We start from the raw sequence: 21974 nt of genomic DNA, 5'->3' as shown, positions 1-21974 counted from the left end.
TGCCGTTCACTGATCCATCCGCTGGTCTCGACGGTTTAGACCAGAAAGGTTTCCCCGTCTACTACGATGAGCAGTAGAAAGCAACAGCATCTTTATATACTACAAGGTACATATTTACATGACACACACACACACACACACACACACACACACACACAGTTATCATTCAGACCTTTCCAAATCCACAGCGCTAACAAGATATAGTAAAGTCCCAAAGCGGACCCTATTCCCTTCATAGTGCACTACTTTATACCCAGGGCCCTATGGGACTCTGGTCTAAAGTAGTGCCACTATATAGGGAACAGGGCTCTGGTCTAAAGTAGTGCACTACTTTATACCCAGGGCCCTATAGGACTCTGGTCTAAAGTAGTGCCACTATATAGGGAATAGGGTCCCCTTTGGGATGCACATCCTAAGTTTAAAGGGGTTCAAGAAGAGAGCCAGGGTTCTGTCTCCGGTCGCCACGGTGATAAGACCAGGTAGGTGGTGGTCAATCCGTTTAGGGGTTTGTTCTTCTGAACGTCAGAGAAGAGGTGTTGTACAGTTCGCTTTTTGTTGTCTGAGAGGTTAGGGGTCACTTCCTGGCTTTGCCCTTGCCTTTGCCCTTTCCCTTCCCAGAATCCCCGGCTGTCGTCTTCTCCTTCTTGGGCTCCTTGGAGGGTTTGGCCTTCTTCAACTGTGAAGAGGAGAGTGGAGGGAGAAACAGGGGAGAGGGAGAAACAGGGGAGAGGGAGAAACAGAGAGGAGAGGGGAGGGGGGGGAAACAGGGGAGAGGGAGAAACAGAGAGGGGAGGGGAGGGGAGGAGAAAGAGGGGAGAGGGAAGGGAGGGGGGAGAAACAGGGAAGAGGGAGAAACAGAGAGGAGAGGGGAGGGGAGGAGAAACAGGGGAGGAGAGGGGAGGAGAAACAGGGGAGAGGGAGAAACAAAGAGGAGAGGGGAGGGGGGAAACAGGGGAGAGGGAGAAACAAAGAGGATAGGGGAGGGGGGGAAACAGGGGAGGAGAGGGGAGAGGGGTAGGGGGGGGGAACAGGGGAGAGGGAGAAACAGGGGAGGAGAGGGGAGAGGGGGAGAGGGAAGGGAGGGGGGAGAAACAGGGGAGGAGAGGGGAGAGAAACAGGGGAGAAACGGGGGAGATGGGAGGAAGAAATGGGGGAGATGGGAGGGAGAAATGGGGGAGATGGGAGGGAGGAAGAGAAAGAGAGAAAAGTAAAGTTATTACCCGATTAAAAAAAATCACCAGCGCTATATTCAGGCCAAGGAATGGATTGTCCATCTTTCTGAACGAGAATGTGTGTGTGTGTGTGTGTGTGTGTACACACGGGTTTGTGTGTGTGTGTGTACACACTATACAGTATGTACAGGTAACTGCCAAAATAAAGGAAACGCCAACATAATGTAAATACCAAGATAAAGGAAACCCCCCAACGTATAGTGTGTTAATAGGGCGTTGGGTCACCAGCAGCCAGAACAGCTTCAATGCACTTCGACATGGATTCTACAAGGGTCTGGAACTCTACTGGAGGGATGTGACCTCATTCTTCCACGACAAAATTCCATCATTGGTGAAGACGCCACCTCAGGCTCAGCTCCAGAATCTCCCAGAAGTATTCAGTTGGGTGGAGATCTGGTGACTGACCAGGGCCCACGGTTTACACCTTCCTCAAACACCATTCAGAGACCACTGGTGTCCTGTGGGATGGGGGGTGTTATCCTGGAAGAGACCACTGGTGTCCTGTTGGATGGGGGGGGGGGGGTTGTTATCCTGGAAGAGACCACTGGTGTCCTGTGGGATCGGGGGGAGGTTGTTATCCTGGAAGAGACCACTGGTGTCCTGTGGGATGGGGGGTGTTATCCAGGAAGAGACCACTGGTGTCCTGTGGGATGGGGGGGGGTGTTGTTATCCTGGAAGAGACCACTGGTGTCCTGTGGGATCGGGGGGAGGTTGTTATCCTGGAAGAGACCACTGGTGTCCTGTGGGATGGGGGGGTTGTTATCCTGGAAGAGACCACTGGTGTCCTGTGAGATGGGTTGTTATCCTGGAAGAGACCACTGGCGTCCTGTGGGATGGGGGGTGTTATCCTGGAAGAGACCACTGGTGTCCTGTGGGATGGGGGGTGTTATCCTGGAAGAGACCACTGGTGTCCTGTGGGAAGGGGGGGCGTTGTTATCCTGTAAGAGACCACTGGTGTCCTGTGGGATGGGGGGGGGTGTTATCCTGGAAGAGACCACTGGTGTCCTGTGCACTTCCTGATTTTTCACCAACGCTCATTAAGAAATGCTAGTGGCCGTGACTGAAGGCAAAGAAACGAGAGTCGTCTATGGGGGTGTGGTTTGATGTGGGTGTGTCTTTGTTCGTCCAATCACAACAAACAAGGGCTAACATAAAGTAGAGAGGAAGGGGTGAATAGAAAGTCAAGCCAGCCCTGACCTTGTGTTTAGCCAAGCTGACAGCAGCTAGCTAGCATAGCTTGGCCCTGACCTTGTGTTTAGCCAAGCTGACAGCAGCTAGCATAGCTTGGCCCTGACCTTGTGTTTAGCCAAGCTGACAGCAGCTAGCTAGCATAGCTTGGCCCTGACCTTGTGTTTAGCCAAGCTGACAGCAGCTAGCATAGCTTGGCCCTGACCTTGTGTTTAGCCAAGCTGACAGCAGCTAGCTAGCATAGCTTGGCCCTGACCTTGTGTTTAGCCAAGCTGACAGCAGCTAGCTAGCATAGCTTGGCCCTGACCTTGTGTTTAGCCAAGCTGACAGCAGCTAGCTAGCATAGCTTGGCCCTGACCTTGTGTTTAGCCAAGCTGACAGCAGCTAGCTAGCATAGCTTGGCCCTGACCATGTGTTTAGCCAAGCTGACAGCAGCTAGCTTGCATAGCTTGGCCCTGACCATGTGTTTAGCCAAGCTGACAGCAGCTAGCTAGCATAGCTTGGCCCTGACCTTGTGTTTAGCCAAGCTGACAGCAGCTAGCTAGCATAGCTTGGCCCTGACCTTGTGTTTAGCCAAGCTGACAGCAGCTAGCTAGCATAGCTTGGCCCTGACCTTGTGTTTAGCCAAGCTGACAGCAGCTAGCTAGCATAGCTTGGCCCTGACCTTGTGTTTAGCCAAGCTGACAGCAGCTAGCTAGCATAGCTTGGCCCTGACCTTGTGTTTAGCCAAGCTGACAGCAGCTAGCTAGCATAGCTTGGCCCTGACCATGTGTTTAGCCAAGCTGACAGCAGCTAGCTAGCATAGCTTGGCCCTGACCTTGTGTTTAGCCAAGCTGACAGCAGCTAGCTAGCATAGCTTGGCCCTGACCTTGTGTTTAGCCAAGCTGACAGCAGCTAGCTAGCATAGCTTGGCCCTGACCTTGTGTTTAGCCAAGCTGACAGCAGCTAGCTAGCATAGCTTGGCCCTGACCTTGTGTTTAGCCAAGCTGACAGCAGCTAGCTAGCATAGCTTGGCCCTGACCTTGTGTTTAGCCAAGCTGACAGCAGCTAGCTAGCATAGCTTGGCCCTGACCTTGTGTTTAGCCAAGCTGACAGCAGCTAGCTAGCATAGCTTGGCCCTGACCTTGTGTTTAGCCAAGCTGACAGCAGCTAGCTAGCATAGCTTGGCCCTGACCTTGTGTTTAGCCAAGCTGACAGCAGCTAGCATAGCTTGGCCCTGACCTTGTGTTTAGCCAAGCTGACAGCAGCTAGCTAGCATAGCTTGGCCCTGACCTTGTGTTTAGCCAAGCTGACAGCAGCTAGCATAGCTTGGCCCTGACCTTGTGTTTAGCCAAGCTGACAGCAGCTAGCATAGCTTGGCCCTGACCTTGTGTTTAGCCAAGCTGACAGCAGCTAGCTAGCATAGCTTGGCCCTGACCTTGTGTTTAGCCAAGCTGACAGCAGCTAGCATAGCATAGCTTGGCCCTGACCTTGTGTTTAGCCAAGCTGACAGCAGCTAGCTAGCATAGCTTGGCCCTGACCTTGTGTTTAGCCAAGCTGACAGCAGCTAGCTAGCATAGCTTGGCCCTGACCTTGTGTTTAGCCAAGCTGACAGCAGCTAGCTAGCATAGCTTGGCCCTGACCTTGTGTTTAGCCAAGCTGACAGCAGCTAGCTAGCATAGCTTGGCCCTGACCTTGTGTTTAGCCAAGCTGACAGCAGCTAGCATAGCATAGCTTGGCCCTGACCTTGTGTTTAGCCAAGCTGACAGCAGCTAGCTAGCATAGCTTGGCCCTGACCTTGTGTTTAGCCAAGCTGACAGCAGCTAGCTAGCATAGCTTGGCCCTGACCTTGTGTTTAGCCAAGCTGACAGCAGCTAGCTAGCATAGCTTGGCCCTGACCTTGTGTTTAGCCAAGCTGACAGCAGCTAGCTAGCATAGCTTGGCCCTGACCTTGTGTTTAGCCAAGCTGACAGCAGCTAGCTAGCATAGCTTGGCCCTGACCTTGTGTTTAGCCAAGCTGACAGCAGCTAGCATAGCTTGGCCCTGACCTTGTGTTTAGCCAAGCTGACAGCAGCTAGCTAGCATAGCTTGGCCCTGACCTTGTGTTTAGCCAAGCTGACAGCAGCTAGCATAGCTTGGCCCTGACCTTGTGTTTAGCCAAGCTGACAGCAGCTAGCTAGCATAGCTTGGCCCTGACCTTGTGTTAAACTATGCCAGCATAGCATGCAAAGCAAACCCGCCCAGTCTTTTCACCAGACAACACAGTGCTACCAGACAACACAGTGCTACCAGACAACACAGTGCTACCACATGTTAACAGGTAAAGTGTGATTGTAATCAAAACAAGTCAAGTCACTAATCAAGTCTCTGCTAGGTAAAGCCCCGCCCTAATCTCAGCTCGCTGGTCACCATAGCAGCACACACCCGTAGCACGCGCTCAAACAGGTATATCTCACTGGTCACTCCCCAAAGCCAATTCCTCCTTTGTTCGCCTTTCCTTCCAGTTCTCTGCTGCCGCTGACTGGAACAAACGGCAAAAATCTCTGAAGCTGGAGACTCATATCTCCCTCACTAGCTTTAAGCACCAGCTGTCAGAGGAACTCACAGATCACTGCACCTGTACATAGCCCATCTGTAAATAGCCCATCTATCTATCTCTCATCCTCATACTGGTATTTATTTATCTTGCTATTTTGCACCCCAGTATCTCTACTTGCACATTCATCTTCTGCACATCTACCACTCCAGTGTTTAATTGCTATATTGTAATTACTTCGCCACCATGGCCTATTTATTTGACCTAATTTGCACACATTTTGCACATTTTACCATTATTTAACTAGGCAAGTCAGTTAAGAACAAATTCTTATTTTCAATGACGGCCTAGTGGGTTAAACTGCCTGTTCAGGGGCAGAACGACAGGTTGTCAGCTCGGGGGTTTGAACTTGCAACCTTCCGGTTACTAGTCCAACGCTCTAACCACTATTCTACCCTGCCGCCCCTCCACTCTAACCACTAGGCTACCCTGCCGCCCCTCCACTCTAACCACTAGGCTACCCTGCCGCCCCTCCACTCTAACCACTAGGCTACCCTGACGCCCCTCCACTCTAACCACTAGGCTACCCTGCCGCCCCTCCACTCTAACCACTAGGCTACCCTGACGCCCCTCCACTCTAACCACTAGGCTACCCTGACGCCCCTCCACTCTAACCACTAGGCTACCCTGACGCCCCTCCACTCTAACCACTAGGCTACCCTGACGCCCCTCCACTCTAACCACTAGGCTACCCTGCCGCCCCTCCACTCTAACCACTAGGCTACCCTGCCGCCCCTCCACTCTAACCACTAGGCTACCCTGCCGCCCCTCCACTCTAACCACTAGGCTACCCTGCCGCCCCTCCACTCTAACCACTAGGCTACCCTGACGCCCCTCCACTCTAACCACTAGGCTACCCTGACGCCCCTCCACTCTAACCACTAGGCTACCCTGACGCCCCTCCACTCTAACCACTAGGCTACCCTGACGCCCCTCCACTCTAACCACTAGGCTACCCTGACGCCCCTCCACTCTAACCACTAGGCTACCCTGACGCCCCTCCACTCTAACCACTAGGCTACCCTGACGCCCCTCCACTCTAACCACTAGGCTACCCTGACGCCCCTCCACTCTAACCACTAGGCTACCCTGACGCCCCTCCACTCTAACCACTAGGCTACCCTGACGCCCCTCCACTCTAACCACTAGGCTACCCTGCCGCCCCTCCACTCTAACCACTAGGCTACCCTGCCGCCCCTCCACTCTAACCACTAGGCTACCCTGCCGCCCCTCCACTCTAACCACTAGGCTACCCTGCCGCCCCTCCACTCTAACCACTAGGCTACCCTGACGCCCCTCCACTCTAACCACTAGGCTACCCTGACGCCCCTCCACTCTAACCACTAGGCTACCCTGACGCCCCTCCACTCTAACCACTAGGCTACCCTGACGCCCCTCCACTCTAACCACTAGGCTACCCTGACGCCCCTCCACTCTAACCACTAGGCTACCCTGACGCCCCTCCACTCTAACCACTAGGCTACCCTGCCGCCCCTCCACTCTAACCACTAGGCTACCCTGACGCCCCTCCACTCTAACCACTAGGCTACCCTGACGCCCCTCCACTCTAACCACTAGGCTACCCTGCCGCCCCTCCACTCTAACCACTAGGCTACCCTGACGCCCCTCCACTCTAACCACTAGGCTACCCTGACGCCCCTCCACTCTAACCACTAGGCTACCCTGCCGCCCCTCCACTCTAACCACTAGGCTACCCTGACGCCCCTCCACTCTAACCACTAGGCTACCCTGACGCCCCTCCACTCTAACCACTAGGCTACCCTGACGCCCCTCCACTCTAACCACTAGGCTACCCTGACGCCCCTCCACTCTAACCACTAGGCTACCCTGCCGCCCCTCCACTCTAACCACTAGGCTACCCTGACGCCCCTCCACTCTAACCACTAGGCTACCCTGACGCCCCTCCACTCTAACCACTAGGCTACCCTGACGCCCCTCCACTCTAACCACTAGGCTACCCTGACGCCCCTCCACTCTAACCACTAGGCTACCCTGACGCCCCTCCACTCTAACCACTAGGCTACCCTGACGCCCCTCCACTCTAACCACTAGGCTACCCTGCCGCCCCTCCACTCTAACCACTAGGCTACCCTGACGCCCCTCCACTCTAACCACTAGGCTACCCTGACGCCCCTCCACTCTAACCACTAGGCTACCCTGCCGCCCCTCCACTCTAACCACTAGGCTACCCTGACGCCCCTCCACTCTAACCACTAGGCTACCCTGACGCCCCTCCACTCTAACCACTAGGCTACCCTGCCGCCCCTCCACTCTAACCACTAGGCTACCCTGACGCCCCTCCACTCTAACCACTAGGCTACCCTGACGCCCCTCCACTCTAACCACTAGGCTACCCTGACGCCCCTCCACTCTAACCACTAGGCTACCCTGACGCCCCTCCACTCTAACCACTAGGCTACCCTGCCGCCCCTCCACTCTAACCACTAGGCTACCCTGCCGCCCCTCCACTCTAACCACTAGGCTACCCTGACGCCCCTCCACTCTAACCACTAGGCTACCCTGACGCCCCTCCACTCTAACCACTAGGCTACCCTGACGCCCCTCCACTCTAACCACTAGGCTACCCTGACGCCCCTCCACTCTAACCACTAGGCTACCCTGACGCCCCTCCACTCTAACCACTAGGCTACCCTGACGCCCCTCCACTCTAACCACTAGGCTACCCTGCCGCCCCTCCACTCTAACCACTAGGCTACCCTGCCGCCCCTCCACTCTAACCACTAGGCTACCCTGACGCCCCTCCACTCTAACCACTAGGCTACCCTGACGCCCCTCCACTCTAACCACTAGGCTACCCTGACGCCCCTCCACTCTAACCACTAGGCTACCCTGACGCCCCTCCACTCTAACCACTAGGCTACCCTGCCGCCCCTCCACTCTAACCACTAGGCTACCCTGACGCCCCTCCACTCTAACCACTAGGCTACCCTGACGCCCCTCCACTCTAACCACTAGGCTACCCTGACGCCCCTCCACTCTAACCACTAGGCTACCCTGCCGCCCCTCCACTCTAACCACTAGGCTACCCTGCCGCCCCTCCACTCTAACCACTAGGCTACCCTGCCGCCCCTCCACTCTAACCACTAGGCTACCCTGACGCCCCTCCACTCTAACCACTAGGCTACCCTGACGCCCCTCCACTCTAACCACTAGGCTACCCTGACGCCCCTCCACTCTAACCACTAGGCTACCCTGACGCCCCTCCACTCTAACCACTAGGCTACCCTGACGCCCCTCCACTCTAACCACTAGGCTACCCTGACGCCCCTCCACTCTAACCACTAGGCTACCCTGCCGCCCCTCCACTCTAACCACTAGGCTACCCTGCCGCCCCTCCACTCTAACCACTAGGCTACCCAGACGCCCCTCCACTCTAACCACTAGGCTACCCTGACGCCCCTCCACTCTAACCACTAGGCTACCCTGCCGCCCCTCCACTCTAACCACTAGGCTACCCTGACGCCCCTCCACTCTAACCACTAGGCTACCCTGACGCCCCTCCACTCTAACCACTAGGCTACCCTGCCGCCCCTCCACTCTAACCACTAGGCTACCCTGACGCCCCTCCACTCTAACCACTAGGCTACCCTGCCGCCCCTCCACTCTAACCACTAGTCTACCTGCCGCCCCTCCACTCTAACCACTAGACTACCCTGCCGCCCCTCCACTCTAACCACTAGGCTACCTGCCGCCCAGGTATATAGACTTTGTTTTCTTTTGTTCTACTGTGTTATTGACTGTATGTTTGTTTACTCCATGTGTAACTCTGTGTTGTTGTTTACTCCATGTGTAACTCTGTTGTTGTTGTTTACTCCATGTGTAACTCTGGGTTGTTGTTTGTGTCGAACTGCTTTGCTTTATCTTGGTCTGGGTCGCAGTTGTAAATGAGAACCGGTTATCAACTGGCCTACCTGGTTAAATAACGGAGAAATACATTAAATAAACATCTCCGATATATAAAGTGTTTATTTTATATTTATAAAGGAGAAATAAAATAAAAATAAATACCTGGTTAAATAAAATAAATAAAAAAACAAACGCTCAAGTCACGACTTACCAAACTCGGGTTTTGGACGAGACTAGACTTTATAACCAAAATGATCCCATTTACACGTTGTAGTAAATTGAGACGCCCTAGAATGATGGTTTCTGACTCACATCGATGCCACAGTAGACCGTCTATAACCACCAGAGAAGATGGCCGCCGACCATTCAATAATTCATCCTTTCTTCTCCAATAAATTGAAACAAATAAAAATTGTAAATGATTTCAGAAAAGTGGGGGGAGGGGGGCGTCGAGAAGTGTGTTTCCTCCTTACTTTGATCATGGCGTCAGCTGCAACACCTTCCTCCTCCTCCTCTTCCTCAGGCTGTTCCTCTTGCCCCTCTCCTCCCGGTTCTGCCTCCACCCCCCCGCCACGACGGCCCTTCTTGATTGGTTGGAGGGAGTACGGTGTCAGGTGGGTCTCCCGGTTATAGGCCCTCGTGAACGCTGATTTCACCTGGGCACAGATCAGATTAACACCATTATTACAATCACAGATCAGATTAACACCATTATTACAATCACAGGAGATTAACACCATTATTACAATCACAGGAGATTAACACCATTATTACAATCACAGATCAGATTAACACCATTATTACAATCACAGGAGATTAACACCATTATTACAATCACAGATCAGATTAACACCATTATTACAATCACAGGAGATTAACACCATTATTACAATCACAGATCGGATTAACACCATTATTACAATCACAGGAGATTAACACCATTATTACAATCACAGATCAGATTAACACCATTATTACAATCACAGATTAGATGAACAATAACACCATTATTACAATCACAGATCAGATTAACACCATTATTACAATCACAGATCAGATGAACAATAACACCATGGTTACAATCACAGATTAGATTAACACCATTATTACAATCACAGATCAGATTAACACGATTATTACAATCACAGATTAGATGAACAATAACACCATTATTACAATCACAGATTAGATTAACACCATTATTACAATCACAGATCAGATTAACACCATTATTACAATCACAGATTAGATGAACAATAACACCATTATTACAATCACAGATCAGATTAACACCATTATTACAATCACAGATCAGATTAACGCCATGGTTACAATCACAGATTAGATTAACACCATGGTTACAATCACAGATCAGATTAACACCATTATTACAATCACAGATTAGATTAACACCATTATTACAATCACAGATTAGATTAACACCATTATTACAATCACAGATCAGATTAACACCATTATTACAATCACAGATTAGATGAACAATAACACCATTATTACAATCACAGATTAGATTAACACCATTATTACAATCACAGATTAGATGAACAATAACACCATTATTACAATCACAGATCAGATTAACACCATTATTACAATCACAGATCAGATTAACACCATTATTACAATCACAGATTAGATTAACACCATTATTACAATCACAGATCAGATGAACACCATTATTACAATCACAGATGAGATTAACACCATTATTACAATCACAGATCAGATGAACAATAACACCATTACTACAATCACAGATCAGATTAACGATAACACCATTATTACAATCACAGATTAGATGAACAATAACACCATTATTACAATCACAGATCAGATTAACACCATTATTACAATCACAGATCAGATTAACACCATTATTACAATCACAGATTAGATTAACACCATTATTACAATCACAGATCAGATGAACACCATTATTACAATCACAGATGAGATTAACACCATTATTACAATCACAGATCAGATGAACAATAACACCATTACTACAATCACAGATCAGATTAACGATAACACCATTATTACAATCACAGATTAGATTAACACCATTATTACAATCACAGATTAGATGAACAATAACACCATTATTACAATCACAGATCAGATTAACACCATGGTTACAATCACAGATCAGATTAACACCATTATTACAATCACAGATCAGATTAACACCATTATTACAATCACAGATCAGATTAACACCATTATTACAATCACAGATTAGATTAACACCATTATTACAATCACAGATCAGATGAACACCATTATTACAATCACAGATCAGATGAACAATAACACCATTACTACAATCACAGATCAGATTAACGATAACACCATTATTACAATCACAGATGAGATTAACACCATTATTACAATCACAGATCAGATGAACAATAACACCATTACTACAATCACAGATCAGATTAACGATAACACCATTATTACAATCACAGATTAGATTAACGATAACACCATTATTACAATCACAGATTAGATTAACACCATTATTACAATCACAGATTAGATTAACAATAACACCATTATTACAATCACAGATTAGATTAACACCATTATTACAATCACAGATTAGATTAACAACACCATTATTACAACCAGTCTGACACCATTATTACAATCAGATTAGATGAACAATAACACCATTTTTACAATCACAGATTAGATTAACACCATTAAATTCACAGATCAGATTAACAATAACACCATTATTAAAATCACAGATTAGATTAACAATAACACCATTATTACAATCAGATTAACACCATTATTACACCCGTCCCTGTCCTCTGACCTTGGGGTCTAGTTTAGCGTAGGGGTCAGGCTGCCCCCCCCAGAGGCTGATCTCCATGAGGCTGTCCACATCCTCTCTGACCAGGTGGTAGTCGTCTAACAGCTGGACGGCCTGACCGGCCCCCTCCGCCCCCTGCCTCTGAAGAGGACACAACAGGGCCATGCGGAGGTACGGGAGGTAGTCCAGGCTCACTGCCTGTCTGCTACTTAATGTCCTGGAGGAGAGAGGAGGAGGGGAGAGAGAGGAAGGAGAGAAGAGGAGATAGAGAGAGGGGAGGAGGGGAGAGAGAGAGGGACGAGGGGAGAGAGAGAGGGAGGAGGGGAGAGAGAGAGGGGGGGAGGAGGGGAGAGAGAGGGGAGAGAGAGAGGGAGGAGGGGAGAGAGAGAGGGAGGAGGGGAGAGAGAGAGGGAGGAGGGGAGAGAGAGAGGGAGGAGGGGAGAGAGAGAGGGAGGAGGGGAGAGAGAGAGGGAGGAGGGGAGAGCGAGAGAGGAGGGGAGAGAGAGAGGAGGGGAGAGAGAGAGGAGGGGAGAGAGAGAGGGAGAAGGGGAGAGAGAGAGGGAGGAGGGGAGAGCGAGAGAGGAGGCGAGAGAGAGAGGAGGGGAGAGAGAGAGGGAGAAGGGGAGAGAGAGAGGGAGAAGGGGGGAGAGAGAGAGGGAGAAGGGGGAGAGAGGGAGGGAGAAGGGGGGAGAGAGAGGGAGAAGGGGGGAGAGAGAGGGAGAAGGGGGAGAGAGGGAATATGTTCAATAGAAAACTTGTTGCAGAACACACCCCAGATCAGACTGCAGGTGTGTACCAGTTACATGAAGATGGGGAGAGAGGGAATATGTTCAATAGAAAACGTGTTGCAGAACAGTAACTAATGAACACACCCCAGATCAGACTGCCGGTGTGTACCAGTTACATGAAGATGGGGAGAGAGGGAGGTATGTTCAATAGAAAACGTGTTGCAGAACATTCAGTAACTAATGAACACACCCCAGATCAGACTGCCGGTGTGTACCAGTTACATGAAGATGGGGAGAGAGAGGGAGAAGGGGGAGAGAGGGAGGTATGTTCAATAGAAAACGTGTTGCAGAACAGTAACTAATGAATACACCCCAGATCAGACTGCCGGTGTGTACCAGTTACATGAAGATGGGGAGAGAGGGAGGTATGTTCAATAGAAAACGTGTTGCAGAACAGTAACTAATGAACACACCCCAGATCAGACTGCCGGTGTGTACCAGTTACATGAAAACATCAGATCAATATAATAATTCAATTTAAAACGTTTACTTTGGCAAGAAGGAGGAGGATTTCCCCCCTAATAATCCTGTTGCCATGGACACATCTGAAATCAGACTGCATGATGGGACTTTTTTTTCGCTTCTACCACAGCGACCATGTTGTTTCTCAGAATACTTCTCCGATTTCTGACTACGGGACAAAGTTTGTAATGAAAAAAATATATATATTTATAAATATATTTATAAATTAGAAACTCACTTCACGCAACGGCGTACAAGATCGAGTCTCGCTAAACTGATGAGCGGCACGAACGCTCAGATAAATTACACCTCGCCGGAACGCCGATTAAATTGTTTTACATGCCCTGATAACTTTTAAAAGATGGCTCAGATCACCAGGTGTTTTAATCTGCCAATTTAGGATTTACAACGATTAATCACAGTAAGGTGTTTACATGACTAATGGGATAATCCGCCTTAATTATGCCATAATCAGTTTGATATCTAATTATTACTGTGCATGTAAACAGACTCTGTGTGTGTTACCTGTGTGTGTGTGTGTGTTACCTGTGTGTGTTACCTGTGTGTGTGTGTGTGTGTCCTTACTTGAGGCTCATGTGAGAGGCCAGCTCCTGAATGATCCGGGAGTGTTTATTGCCGGAGGAGAACTTTCCCAGCCAGGAGGGAAACGAGGGGAAGCAGTTCATATAACCACTCATCAACTCTCCTGGTAACACACTGGAATAGATGGCCTGACACACGCACACCCACACACACACACACACACACACACACACACAGTTTAAATCACAAACAGACACACCGTCTCAGACCAACGTTAAAACACAAAAAGGAAGGTTAGCGAACATTTGATTTTCCCTGTGGAACCTCAGGTGTGTGTGTTACCTGTGTGTGTGTGTTACCTGTGTGTGTGTGTGTTACCTGTGTGTGTGTGTGTTTTACCTGTGTGTGTGTGTGTTTTACCTGTGTGTGTGTGTGTTACCTGTGTGTGTGTGTTACCTGTGTGTGTGTGTGTGTTACCTGTGTGTGTGTGTTACCTGTGTGTGTGTGTTACCTGTGTGTGTGTGTTACCTGTGTGGGCAGTAGAGACCAGGCCTGTTTGGAACGTATCTGTCTGTCCACCAGGTCTCCATCACAGATAGAATCAGCTGTCTTACTGAGGAGGACCAGGTGGGACTTCACATCACCACTGAGAGGGAGAGAGAGAGAGACAGAGAGAGAGACAGAGAGAGAGACAGAGAGAGAGAGAGAGAGACAGAGAGAGAGACAGAGAGAGAGAGAGACAGAGAGAGACACAGAGAGAGAGAGAGACAGAGAGAGAGAGAGAGCGAGAGAGAGAGAGAGCGTGAGAGAGAGAGAGCGCGAGAGACAGAGATAGAGAGACAGAGAGACAGAGAGAGACAGAGAGACAGAGAGAGACAGAAAGACAGAGAGAGACAGAAAGACAGAGAGAGAGACAGAAAGACAGAGAGAACAGTGAGTGTGTCCATCATAGACAGAATAAACAGTCTTACTGAGGAGGACCAGGTGGAGACGACAGACACAGAGAGACACGCTGACCCAAAATAAAGAACAGACTCAGTGAGCATAGACTTGCTATTGAGAAAGACCACCGTAGGCAGACATGGCTCTCAAGAGAAGACAGGCTATGTGCTCACTGTCCACAAAATGAGGTGGAAACTGAGCTGCACCTCCTAACCTCCTGCCCAATGTATGACCATATTAGAGACACATATTTCCCTCAGATTACACAGATCCACAAAGAATTAGAAAACAAATCCAACAAACTACCATATCTATACTGAACAAAATGTAATTGATTTTACTGAGTTAGAGAAAGGGGGGTAACTAGTTAGTTATACAACCTGAATGTGTTGGACTGAAAGGGGGGTACCTAGTCAGTTATACAACCTGAATGTGTTGGACTGAAAGGGGGGTACCTAGTCAGTTATACAACCTGAATGTATTGGACTGAAAGGGGGGTACCTAGTCAGTTATACAACCTGAATGTGTTCAACTACCTAGTCAGTTATACAACCTGAATGTATTGGACTGAAAGGGGGGTACCTAGTCAGTTATACAACCTGGATGTATTGGACTGAAAGGGGGGTAACTAGTTAGTTATACAACCTGAATGTGTTGGACTGAAAGGGGGGTACCTAGTCAGTTATACAACCTGAATGTATTGGACTGAAAGGGGGGTACCTAGTCAGTTATACAACCTGAATGTATTGGACTGAAAGGGGGGTACCTAGTCAGTTATACAACCTGAATGTATTGGACTGAAAGGGGGGTAACTAGTCAGTTATACAACCTGAATGTGTTGGACTGAAAGGGGGGTACCTAGTCAGTTATACAACCTGAATGTATTGGACTGAAAGGGGGGTACCTAGTCAGTTATACAACCTGAATGTATTGGACTGAAAGGGGGGTACCTAGTCAGTTATACAACCTGAATGTATTGGACTGAAAGGGGGGTAACTAGTCAGTTATACAACCTGAATGTGTTGGACTGAAAGGGGGGTACCTAGTCAGTTATACAACCTGAATGTATTGGACTGAAAGGGGGGTACCTAGTCAGTTATACAACCTGAATGTATTGGACTGAAAGGGGGGTAACTAGTCAGTTATACAACCTGAATGTGTTGGACTGAAAGGGGGGTACCTAGTCAGTTATACAACCTGAATGTGTTGGACTGAAAGGGGGGTACCTAGTCAGTTATACAACCTGAATGTGTTCAACTACCTAGTCAGTTATACAACCTGGATGTGTTGGACTGAAAGGGGGGTACCTAGTCAGTTATACAACCTGAATGTGTTGGACTGAAAGGGGGGTACCTAGTCAGTTATACAACCTGAATGTATTGGACTGAAAGGGGGGTACCTAGTCAGTTATACAACCTGAATGTATTGGACTGAAAGGGGGGTACCTAGTCAGTTATACAACCTGAATGTGTTGGACTGAAAGGGGGGTACCTAGTCAGTTATACAACCTGGATGTATTGGACTGAAAGGGGGGTACCTAGTCAGTTATACAACCTGAATGTATTGGACTGAAAGGGGGGTACCTAGTCAGTTATACAACCTGAATGTGTTGGACTGAAAGGGGGGTACCTAGTCAGTTATACAACCTGGATGTATTGGACTGAAAGGGGGGTACCTAGTCAGTTATACAACCTGAATGTATTGGACTGAAAGGGGGGTACCTAGTCAGTTATACAACCTGAATGTGTTGGACTGAAAGGGGGGTACCTAGTCAGTTATACAACCTGAATGTGTTGGACTGAAAGGGGGGTACCTAGTCAGTTATACAACCTGAATGTGTTCAACTACCTAGTCAGTTATACAACCTGGATGTATTGGACTGAAAGGGGGGTACCTAGTCAGTTATACAACCTGAATGTATTGGACTGAAAGGGGGGTAACTAGTCAGTTATACAACCTGAATGTGTTCAACTACCTAGTCAGTTATACAACCTGAATGTGTTGGACTGAAAGGGGGGTAACTAGTCAGTTATACAACCTGAATGTGTTCAACTACCTAGTCAGTTATACAACCTGAATGTGTTCAACTACCTAGTCAGTTATACAACCTGGATGTATTGGACTGAAAGGGGGGTACCTAGTTAGTTATACAACCTGAATGTATTGGACTGAAAGGGGGGTACCTAGTCAGTTATACAACCTGAATGTATTGGACTGAAAGGGGGGTAACTAGTCAGTTATACAACCTGAATGTGTTGGACTGAAAGGGGGGTACCTAGTCAGTTATACAACCTGAATGTATTGGACTGAAAGGGGGGTACCTAGTCAGTTATACAACCTGAATGTATTGGACTGAAAGGGGGGTACCTAGTCAGTTATACAACCTGAATGTATTGGACTGAAAGGGGGGTAACTAGTCAGTTATACAACCTGAATGTGTTGGACTGAAAGGGGGGTACCTAGTCAGTTATACAACCTGAATGTATTGGACTGAAAGGGGGGTAACTAGTTAGTTATACAACCTGAATGTATTGGACTGAAAGGGGGGTAACTAGTCAGTTATACAACCTGAATGTGTTCAACTACCTAGTCAGTTATACAACCTGAATGTATTGGACTGAAAGGGGGGTAACTAGTCAGTTATACAACCCTGAATGTGTTGGACTGAAAGGGGGGTACCTAGTCAGTTATACAACCTGAATGTGTTGGACTGAAAGGGGGGTACCTAGTCAGCTATACAACCTGAATGTGTTGGACTGAAAGGGGGGTACCTAGTCAGTTATACAACCTGAATGTGTTGGACTGAAAGGGGGGTACCTAGTCAGTTATACAACCTGGATGTGTTCAACTACCTAGTCAGTTATACAACCTGAATGTATTGGACTGAAAGGGGGGTACCTAGTCAGATATACAACCTGAATGTGTTGGACTGAAAGGGGGGTACCTAGTCAGTTATACAACCTGAATGTGTTGGACTGAAAGGGGGGTAACTAGTCAGTTATACAACCTGAATGTGTTGGACTGAAAGGGGGGTAACTAGTCAGTTATACAACCTGAATGTGTTCAACTACCTAGTCAGTTATACAACCTGAATGTATTGGACTGAAAGGGGGGTACCTAGTCAGTTATACAACCTGAATGTGTTGGACTGAAAGGGGGGTACCTAGTCAGTTATACAACCTGAATGTATTGGACTGAAAGGGGGGTACCTAGTCAGTTATACAACCTGAATGTGTTGGACTGAAAGGGGGGTACCTAGTCAGTTATACAACCTGAATGTGTTGGACTGAAAGGGGGGTACCTAGTCAGTTATACAACCTGAATGTATTGGACTGAAAGGGGGGTACCTAGTCAGTTATACAACCTGAATGTGTTGGACTGAAAGGGGGGTAACTAGTCAGTTATACAACCTGAATGTGTTGGACTGAAAGGGGGGTAACTAGTCAGTTATACAACCTGAATGTGTTCAACTACCTAGTCAGTTATACAACCTGAATGTGTTCAACTACCTAGTCAGTTATACAACCTGAATGTATTGGACTGAAAGGGGGGTAACTAGTTAGTTATACAACCTGAATGTGTTCAACTACCTAGTCAGTTATAAAACCTGAATGTATTGGACTGAAAGGGGGGTACCTAGTCAGTTATACAACCTGAATGTGTTGGACTGAAAGGGGGGTACCTAGTCAGTTATACAACCTGAATGTGTTCAACTACCTAGTCAGTTATACAACCTGAATGTGTTGGACTGAAAGGGGGGTAACTAGTCAGTTATACAACCTGAATGTGTTCAACTACCTAGTCAGTTATACAACCTGAATGTGTTCAACTACCTAGTCAGTTATACAACCTGAATGTGTTCAACTACCTAGTCAGTTATACAACCTGAATGTATTGGACTGAAAGGGGGGTACCTAGTCAGTTATACAACCTGGATGTGTTGGACTGAAAGGGGGGTACCTAGTCAGTTATAAAACCTGAATGTATTGGACTGAAAGGGGGGTAACTAGTCAGTTATACAACCTGAATGTGTTCAACTACCTAGTCAGTTATACAACCTGAATGTGTTCAACTACCTAGTCAGTTATAAAACCTGAATGTATTGGACTGAAAGGGGGGTACCTAGTCAGTTATACAACCTGGATGTGTTGGACTGAAAGGGGGGTACCTAGTCAGTTATACAACCTGGATGTGTTGGACTGAAAGGGGGGTACCTAGTCAGTTATACAACCTGGATGTGTTGGACTGAAAGGGGGGTACCTAGTCAGTTATACAACCTGAATGTATTGGACTGAAAGGGGGGTACCTAGTCAGTTATACAACCTGAATGTGTTCAACTACCTAGTCAGTTATACAACCTGAATGTGTTGGACTGAAAGGGGGGTAACTAGTCAGTTATACAACCTGAATGTGTTCAACTACCTAGTTAGTTATACAACCTGAATGTGTTGGACTGAAAGGGGGGTACCTAGTCAGTTATACAACCTGAATGTGTTCAACTACCTAGTCAGTTATACAACCTGAATGTGTTCAACTACCTAGTCAGTTATACAACCTGAATGTATTGGACTGAAAGGGGGGTACCTAGTCAGTTATACAACCTGAATGTATTGGACTGAAAGGGGGGTACCTAGTCAGTTATACAACCTGAATGTATTGGACTGAAAGGGGGGTACCTAGTCAGTTATACAACCTGAATGTGTTCAACTACCTAGTCAGTTATACAACCTGAATGTATTGGACTGAAAGGGGGGTAACTAGTCAGTTATACAACCTGAATGTGTTCAACTACCTAGTCAGTTATACAACCTGAATGTATTGGACTGAAAGGGGGGTAACTAGTCAGTTATACAACCTGAATGTGTTGGACTGAAAGGGGGGTACCTAGTCAGTTATACAACCTGAATGTGTTGGACTGAAAGGGGGGTAACTAGTCAGTTATACAACCTGAATGTGTTCAACTACCTAGTCAGTTATACAACCTGAATGTATTGGACTGAAAGGGGGGTAACTAGTCAGTTATACAACCTGAATGTGTTGGACTGAAAGGGGGGTACCTAGTCAGTTATACAACCTGAATGTGTTCAACTACCTAGTCAGTTATACAACCTGAATGTGTTCAACTACCTAGTCAGTTATACAACCTGAATGTATTGGACTGAAAGGGGGGTACCTAGTTAGTTATACAACCTGAATGTATTGGACTGAAAGGGGGGTACCTAGTCAGTTATACAACCTGAATGTGTTCAACTACCTAGTCAGTTATACAACCTGAATGTATTGGACTGAAAGGGGGGTAACTAGTCAGTTATACAACCTGAATGTATTGGACTGAAAGGGGGGTAACTAGTCAGTTATACAACCTGAATGTGTTCAACTACCTAGTCAGTTATACAACCTGAATGTGTTCAACTACCTAGTCAGTTATACAACCTGAATGTGTTCAACTACCTAGTCAGTTATACAACCTGAATGTGTTCAACTACCTAGTCAGTTATACAACCTGAATGTGTTGGACTGAAAGGGGGGTACCTAGTCAGTTATACAACCTGAATGTGTTCAACTACCTAGTCAGTTATACAACCTGAATGTGTTCAACTACCTAGTCAGTTATACAACCTGAATGTATTGGACTGAAAGGGGGGTACCTAGTCAGTTATACAACCTGAATGTGTTCAACTACCTAGTCAGTTATACAACCTGAATGTGTTGGACTGAAAGGGGGGTACCTAGTCAGTTATACAACCTGAATGTGTTCAACTACCTAGTCAGTTATACAACCTGAATGTATTGGACTGAAAGGGGGGTAACTAGTCAGTTATACAACCTGAATGTGTTGGACTGAAAGGGGGGTACCTAGTCAGTTATACAACCTGAATGTGTTCAACTACCTAGTCAGTTATACAACCTGAATGTATTGGACTGAAAGGGGGGTAACTAGTCAGTTATACAACCTGAATGTGTTGGACTGAAAGGGGGGTACCTAGTCAGTTATACAACCTGAATGTGTTGGACTGAAAGGGGGGTAACTAGTCAGTTATACAACCTGAATGTGTTCAACTACCTAGTCAGTTATACAACCTGAATGTATTGGACTGAAAGGGGGGTACCTAGTTAGTTATACAACCTGAATGTATTGGACTGAAAGGGGGGTACCTAGTCAGTTATACAACCTGAATGTGTTCAACTACCTAGTCAGTTATACAACCTGAATGTATTGGACTGAAAGGGGGGTACCTAGTCAGTTATACAACCTGAATGTATTGGACTGAAAGGGGGGTAACTAGTTAGTTATACAACCTGAATGTGTTCAACTACCTAGTCAGTTATACAACCTGAATGTGTTGGACTGAAAGGGGGGTACCTAGTCAGTTATACAACCTGAATGTGTTGGACTGAAAGGGGGGTACCTAGTCAGTTATACAACCTGAATGTGTTCAACTACCTAGTCAGTTATACAACCTGAATGTGTTCAACTACCTAGTCAGTTATACAACCTGAATGTATTGGACTGAAAGGGGGGTACCTAGTTAGTTATACAACCTGAATGTATTGGACTGAAAGGGGGGTACCTAGTCAGTTATACAACCTGAATGTGTTCAACTACCTAGTCAGTTATACAACCTGAATGTATTGGACTGAAAGGGGGGTACCTAGTCAGTTATACAACCTGAATGTGTTCAACTACCTAGTCAGTTATACAACCTGAATGTGTTCAACTACCTAGTCAGTTATACAACCTGAATGTATTGGACTGAAAGGGGGGTACCTAGTCAGTTATACAACCTGAATGTATTGGACTGAAAGGGGGGTAACTAGTCAGTTATACAACCTGAATGTGTTGGACTGAAAGGGGGGTACCTAGTCAGTTATACAACCTGAATGTATTGGTCTGAAAGGGGGGTACCTAGTCAGTTATACAACCTGAATGTGTTCAACTACCTAGTCAGTTATACAACCTGAATGTGTTCAACTACCTAGTCAGTTATACAACCTGAATGTATTGGTCTGAAAGGGGGGTAACTAGTCAGTTATACAACCTGAATGTGTTGGACTGAAAGGGGGGTACCTAGTCAGTTATACAACCTGAATGTGTTCAACTACCTAGTCAGTTATACAACCTGAATGTGTTCAACTACCTAGTCAGTTATACAACCTGAATGTATTGGACTGAAAGGGGGGTACCTAGTCAGTTATACAACCTGAATGTGTTCAACTACCTAGTCAGTTATACAACCTGAATGTGTTGGACTGAAAGGGGGGTACCTAGTCAGTTATACAACCTGAATGTGTTCAACTACCTAGTCAGTTATACAACCTGAATGTGTTCAACTACCTAGTCAGTTATACAACCTGAATGTATTGGTCTGAAAGGGGGGTAACTAGTCAGTTATACAACCTGAATGTGTTGGACTGAAAGGGGGGTACCTAGTCAGTTATACAACCTGAATGTGTTGGACTGAAAGGGGGGTAACTAGTCAGTTATACAACCTGAATGTGTTCAACTACCT

The 21974-nt window shown here is 47.2% G+C and overlaps 1 protein-coding gene across 1 annotated transcript in view; it reads right to left on the bottom strand.

The window, feature by feature from the left end:
* Positions 1–326: 326 nt before the first annotated feature.
* The window catches only part of LOC139419155 (replication factor C subunit 1-like), an 86427-nt gene continuing 64779 nt past the window's right edge, over positions 327–21974 (bottom strand). The window contains exons 19-23 of the mRNA XM_071169131.1: positions 14050–14167; positions 13564–13709; positions 11732–11945; positions 9357–9539; positions 327–676 (exon numbers count right to left, since the gene is read on the bottom strand). Of these exons, the coding sequence (XP_071025232.1) occupies positions 575–676; positions 9357–9539; positions 11732–11945; positions 13564–13709; positions 14050–14167 (763 nt within the window). The 3' untranslated portion in view covers positions 327–574. The remainder of the gene's footprint in view (positions 677–9356; positions 9540–11731; positions 11946–13563; positions 13710–14049; positions 14168–21974) is intronic.

The sequence above is a fragment of the Oncorhynchus clarkii genome, chromosome 10 (genome assembly GCF_045791955.1).
Source record: "Oncorhynchus clarkii lewisi isolate Uvic-CL-2024 chromosome 10, UVic_Ocla_1.0, whole genome shotgun sequence".
NCBI lineage: Eukaryota > Metazoa > Chordata > Actinopteri > Salmoniformes > Salmonidae > Oncorhynchus > Oncorhynchus clarkii.
The sequence above is the reverse complement of the archived record's forward strand: the minus strand, read 5'-3'. Positions and strand labels throughout refer to the sequence as shown.